The 6,055-nt window shown below is 38.8% G+C and overlaps 1 protein-coding gene across 1 annotated transcript in view; it reads right to left on the reverse strand.

The window, feature by feature from the left end:
• Positions 1-309: 309 nt before the first annotated feature.
• Positions 310-6,055, reverse strand: part of TMEM165 (transmembrane protein 165) — a gene marked incomplete at its 5' end in the record, with an annotated part of 7,673 nt that continues 1,927 nt past the window's right edge. The window contains 3 exons of the mRNA XM_010081710.1: positions 310-901; positions 2,286-2,391; positions 5,235-5,417. Coding sequence (XP_010080012.1) covers positions 825-901; positions 2,286-2,391; positions 5,235-5,417 — 366 coding nt within the window. The remainder of the gene's footprint in view (positions 902-2,285; positions 2,392-5,234; positions 5,418-6,055) is intronic.

Below are 6,055 nucleotides of genomic sequence, written 5' to 3' on the forward strand. Positions count from 1 at the left end.
CTCTTCCAGATTACATTTCTATTCCTAAAAAGAAAAACAGGAACACATCTAAATCTAAGAATTCCATTATTATTCAATCCTGGGAATGGAACATTGTTAGGTTGGACCATTTTATTATTTTCCATATACTTTAATTTCAAAATCCAAAAATAAAAGTCAAATACTAGCTCCAGATAGATTGTATATTGAACATGGTAGGTTGTTAATCACCACAGATCAACTTCCTGATAAAAATCCCTGATTAAGAAGCTTCCCCTCTAAATTAAGTTTATAAAATTCTCTGTTGGTGGCTCAGCCACTCAATGGTATAGGAACTGCTCCCAGCTTTCTTGTTGCTTAGATTATCCGGCTTTGGGGCACCCCGGAACCAAAGTCCTTGGAGGTGGGAGCCAGCAGTTTTCTCTTTAACATCATCTGTTGAGCAACATGGAACAAGACACAGTCTGCTTCGAGAAACCTTAAGAATCAGCTCTTGAAGAAACAGGAAAGGTGGCCGTGTGTTACAGAGGGAGAAAAGAGGAAGCCTCAATACTGATGAGAGTAGATCCTCAAAACTCAGCTGAGCCAGGTCCAGCAAGCAAGAAAACCACACAAATCCCACCAAGGGAGCAGGCACAACAGAATAAACAAACCAGACAATAAGCAGATCTCCACTGCAGAAGCTGTCCATAAATGTGTCAGTCCCATGAATCATTTGCTATAAAAAGTTCAGTGTCTCCTCTTCAGTGCTTGTTTAACTATAATTCTGTACATTATATACAAAAATGTGCAAGGATAGCTGCTTAATGCTTCCAATCCTTGTTCTTCTGCAGTGATGAAAAATTTTAAAAACCAGAGTCTGGACTTATAAATAGTGCAGAAAATGCAAATGCTAAGAAGACAATGCCTCCTATGATTGTCACTGAAAAGAAAACACAAACAAAAAAGAAATCAGATACTGCAAGTTAAATATCTTCCAAGACACATTACAAATTTGTTTTAAATGTCTGATTCACAAATAACATTACTTTAAAATTTATGCTGCAAACAGTGGACATCGTTTCTAGCTCAGTGTCAGGATGCCCATATGCCATCCCACTCTTTAACTACATCTGCAAGAATACATATTTTGGTCCTTAGAAGGAAGATTTGTTTTATTACTTTAGCTAGTATAAAACTGAGGTTGACAGCTGCTGTTGAATATTTGCCTGTATGGGGGAAAATAAGATAAAATATTCTCATGCTGGAGCAAGCCATCATTTAAGAGTGACATACTAATTAGTATTTTTTGCACACTTCAGGTAACTATATTGAAAGTATCAAAAACATTAACTGCTTGCAATGGCCACGATCTGCTAGAGGCTGAGACAGTATTCCAGGAAAGCACCACAGTATATGTTCTCCTACCCTTCTCTAAACAAACTAATGGGTTAGACTGATCTTTGTCTAACCTAATAAGGTTATTCCTGTGGAAAAAGATCCACACTGAGCTTATTAGGAGCATACTACATAATTACTAGATTAGCATTTCATCACCAATTTCCTTGGGAAACAAACATAGTAGAATGCATGATACACTTTTTACAGTGAAGGGCTTTTTTACAACCTCTGCAGCTACAGAACAAATATTCTGAATGAACACTTATAGAAAACAGCTTCACAGAATCCTTCCCGGGAATCCTTCCTGGGAGCAAGGTATCTCACTACATCACAGGACTGACAGTTGAAGCAAGCTGCAACATAATCTAGGCAAAATCAAACAACTTAGTGCAACCTTACTGGTCCTTCCTGTTACAGATTAAAAAAAAAAAAAATATTTATGCCACACAGAGTAGCTTTTAGAGCTTTTATATGACTGGCATAACTTGTAAGTATGCAGTTCTCTTGCTTACCTGAAGGCCTGCACTCAGAGTTACAACAGAATTTCTGTTACCCACTGTTGAACAATACATACCAACTATTCAAAATACTGTATTTCCTTCCTCTGGTCTCCTACAAGCTAGCTATAGTGAAGCAAAATGTGCTTCACCTGTGTCCACCTTTAAACCTGGAGCTACAATAACCATTTTGATTCCTTAATTCAAAGTCAGTAAACCATTAAGTTCAATTAAGGCCAGATGCCTTAGAAGCACCCTGTGCAGGGTGATGGCACATGCTCATACTCTGCCTGGAAGGAGGGACATCCAGCCCTGGGAAAAGTCCAAAAGTTTAAAGAAACACTGTTCCCAAGCATGTAGTCATTTACACCAAACATTACCAGCATTAATGCTTTTTTTTTTTTTCTGTTGGAGTGAGTTTTCACTTACCAGTCCTAACAGAAATTTTTTGTGCTATCATTCTCCCTCCGATAACTGCTAAACCTGTGCACAGACAATGTCCCACTGTTCCTCCTACTGCCACACCATAGGGGTCCTGAGGAAAAAAAACACAGAAGGGAAACATCAGCACAGTTGAAAAGCCACTAGTCCTACGACAACCTCCTGCCATGAAGGAGCAATGCCTTGATGTCCTGGTTGCACACTGTCACGCATGGAGGATATTCTCTGGTGTTTGCTCTGCTATCCATCACTACCTTAAAGACTAGTAACAGTGTACAGCATGTAGAGAGACTGACTTAAATCTAAACCTGACTAATATGGCATGTTTCAACCAAGAAGTATCTTCAAGTTGTTAAATATATATCCAGAAATTGCTCTGCTGTACTTAAACAATTAAGCAGCCTCTAGAGGAAAGGTGGCAGCTGTTGAGAAACACAATATGCATCAGCTGGAAGAACACCAACCTAATTATGAAGAAAGAGAAAAATAAATCCATGAACTACAACTTAAAGCTTTCACCAGCTAAAACATTCCGATTCCTTTGTCCAGCTTCACAAGCTGGTGCTCTACACTCTGCCCCCCCCCCAATCATCCAAAGAGGGAAGTATGAAATAATTTAGGCCCGAAGGATAATAATTTTCAAAGTTTATCATCAACAACAGCTTTTACATCACTGCATAACAAGCAGCTACTCAATATGTGAACAAGACTATGCAAAGAGGTTTCTCAGATCTACTTACAAATTACAGAGGTAAGGGCAGCACATTTATTGAACACCCCATTGTCCAGGGTTAAGCTGAGGCAGAGTTAACTTTCTTCATAACAGAAGACTTCAGCATTAGAAACAGAAAACAATCTTTTAATGGCCAATAACAAAGGCAAAGTAGGAGCGTGACTTTCTGCTGTATAAAGATGAATGAGGGAGAGTGGAGTTGAGTCCCCTACATGTCTCTAAGTGACACTTTTACCTCTTAAGAGGTTAAAAAAAAAAAAAAGCTGCTGCCATCATATGAGGAATGCACGAAATCTCTAACAGGCAAACAGCAAAACTGTCTAAGAAATGATATGGTATGAAGAAAAGACAACATTAACTGCCCAAAAGAACCAAAACCACAAGCCAGTGAGAAAAGGTGGCGAGCACCAAGCAGAGAACAAGCAGGAAACCACCAAGAAGCACAGGTTGGAAGCAAGGCTGTGCCAGAAGAAAACACTTGCCTCCATGATCAGGACCCAACGTTCCTGGAAATTCCTGTTTCCCTGCAGTCAGCAGTTACCTGTACAGCCCCCACTGTCAGAGGATGGATCTCACCCCCCACTTCATTCCCTAGAGCTGTCCCAGGAAGGTAACAAATTACAACAGCTTCCCTCAGCATAGCATCTGCAGAGGCAGAAGTGCTCAGGCACAGAAGCTGAGACAAAGCCAGTCTAGTAGGACACTACAGAGTTTCCATAGAAGATTAAGGTGTAAATCAAGTTCTTAAAGACTGTTGTCAGGACTAGGTTAATGAAGACAAACTTAACTCATTCCCCTGGTGTACGCACTGAGAAAGCCAAATTATCATTCTTTTGTTCCTCCAAAGGAGCCCTGTTTGTTTGTTGTGACAAGATGGACACTATTTGCTTAATGAACAGTCATGTAGTATTTTGTTTTCTTTTCACTGAAGAATGTATGGTCACACCTGACTTACCACACTGCTCAAGTCTCCATATAAAAATAATTTCTTTCCTCATAAGCATTTCTGTAATGCTCCTGCTACGTATCTTCGCACTTCACAGATAAGGATTTATCTGAATATATTATGATACAAAGGGGTATAAAAAAATCCCACAGATAAAATGAAAAAATATCCAGATCATAACCATTCACTGATTTTGAAAGCTAAGATCAAGATATCTTCCATTCATTTTTTGTAGTATTTTTTTTTGCAGCACTTATACAAACATTGATATGCTAAAGGCACAACATCCCACAGTCTTTAGTTGCAATGTTCAGCACTTCACAAGCCAGACCAGAGTCTGACGGACATTTCTTAATGGGACACTCAGAAAATGCAAACCCGAAGTCAACAACCACCTGTGAAAAGATGGGCTTAAGCAACTTGCCTAGCACCATATAAAAACTTGGGCAGAGGCAGTAATGATTCATTGTTTTCCAAGATGGCATGTAACTGCCTGAACAATGAGGTCATCCTCTTGTCCTGCTGCTCTCTGCCTTGTTAGCTCTAAGCACCTTCTCTACACTGTAACAGAGAGAAGAGGTTCACTACAGATCATAGCTCCTTCATTACACAGCCCTAATTTACCCCTAGGGAAGGTCCTAGGGAAGAAATGTAAACTATCTCAATGAATGAAAGAGCACAGGCAAGCTACTTATGTTTATTAAAAGGCTGACTATAGTCTTAAATTTTCCTTTAAATATAATACAGTTATATAGATTCCAATCATCATGCTGAATATAAACTCATTTACAGTATTACTGTACAGCAGTTTAGAGTTTACTTTAGTTCTATACACTGTACCATATTCACTTAGATTTTTAAAAAGAGGGATCTTTTTAACAGCTTTAAGTTCGCTGGGATGAAGGTCTCTTTTTAAAGCTACGGTGTTAAAACTGTATGACCACACAGATCAAAGAAACATCTGTTCTGCAACATCTCTCAACACGGTAACAAAAACCAACTGTATTCAGCTGCATGGCATAAAACAACTATTTCCAGAAATGCCTTTGCAGTCTCAATCACGTAACAATAGTTTTACTGCTACACAACGCTTCAGTGTATTTATTTTCAGCTCTCAGCACAGGTCTAACACCAAGGAAGGCACAGCAAGGCAGCAGGTATGAATCTCATACCTTCTGCAAGAGTATTTGGTCTCTCCTACCTGCCTGCAGGCAACCCAAAGAGGGCAAAAGAACAGCCGACATACTGCAACACTCACCTCTCTGGCGGCCAAGACTATGGTTGTTAATTGAGAACGATCACCCCATTCTGCTAAAAATGTTAAAGTAAAAGCTTGAACAAAGATTGGAGAAATAAAATGTAGCCACTTCTTCTGAGGTATAGTGGTGCCTGGCCCTGATTCCACATCTCCTGGCCCATTTAACAGTTTAGTTCTCTGAAGCTGTGGAGGACAAAGCAAAAAAACAAATGAACAACCATAAGATTAGAAATGTCATCTAAACAACCCAAATTAAATACTTAAACAGTAAAGCTAGCCATTTAGTATCTAGAATGTTATTAGCCACTGACTGCTGCATTATCAATGCATTATTTATATCAGACACCATTTTAAAAAACTAACTACGTATATGCATGCACGTATGTGTGTGTACATATAAACACATATATACTTGTAATCACCTCTGACCTCCAGTTATTGTCCATCTTGTTCTGCTTGCACTTATACAGCACTTTCAGTAGGAATGACACCTGGTTTCTAACCACAGATTTTCTCCTATTTTTAAAGCAGGGAACCCCCTCTTTCCCAAGTGGTGCCTCTCAAGTTAGGATTTGATAACATCAACAAAAAAAAAATCTTAAAAGAAATAAGATTAATACTCCACACTATTAATTAGAAGTGGACCAGTATATTTAGAAAGTTATTATAACAGAGACCTTTACTGCAACACTACAAACCACAGCATTATTCTGCTTGACCATAAAAAGAAATAAAAAGTAGAGGCTAGAGTAAACTGTTGATGTCCCCTCTGCTAGCAATGCATTAAAAAAAAAAAAAAAAAAAAAAAGGGGGATGGGAAT

This window comes from Pterocles gutturalis, unplaced genomic scaffold (genome assembly GCF_000699245.1).
Source record: "Pterocles gutturalis isolate BGI_N339 unplaced genomic scaffold, ASM69924v1 scaffold46239, whole genome shotgun sequence".
In the NCBI taxonomy this organism is placed as follows: domain Eukaryota; kingdom Metazoa; phylum Chordata; class Aves; order Pterocliformes; family Pteroclidae; genus Pterocles; species Pterocles gutturalis.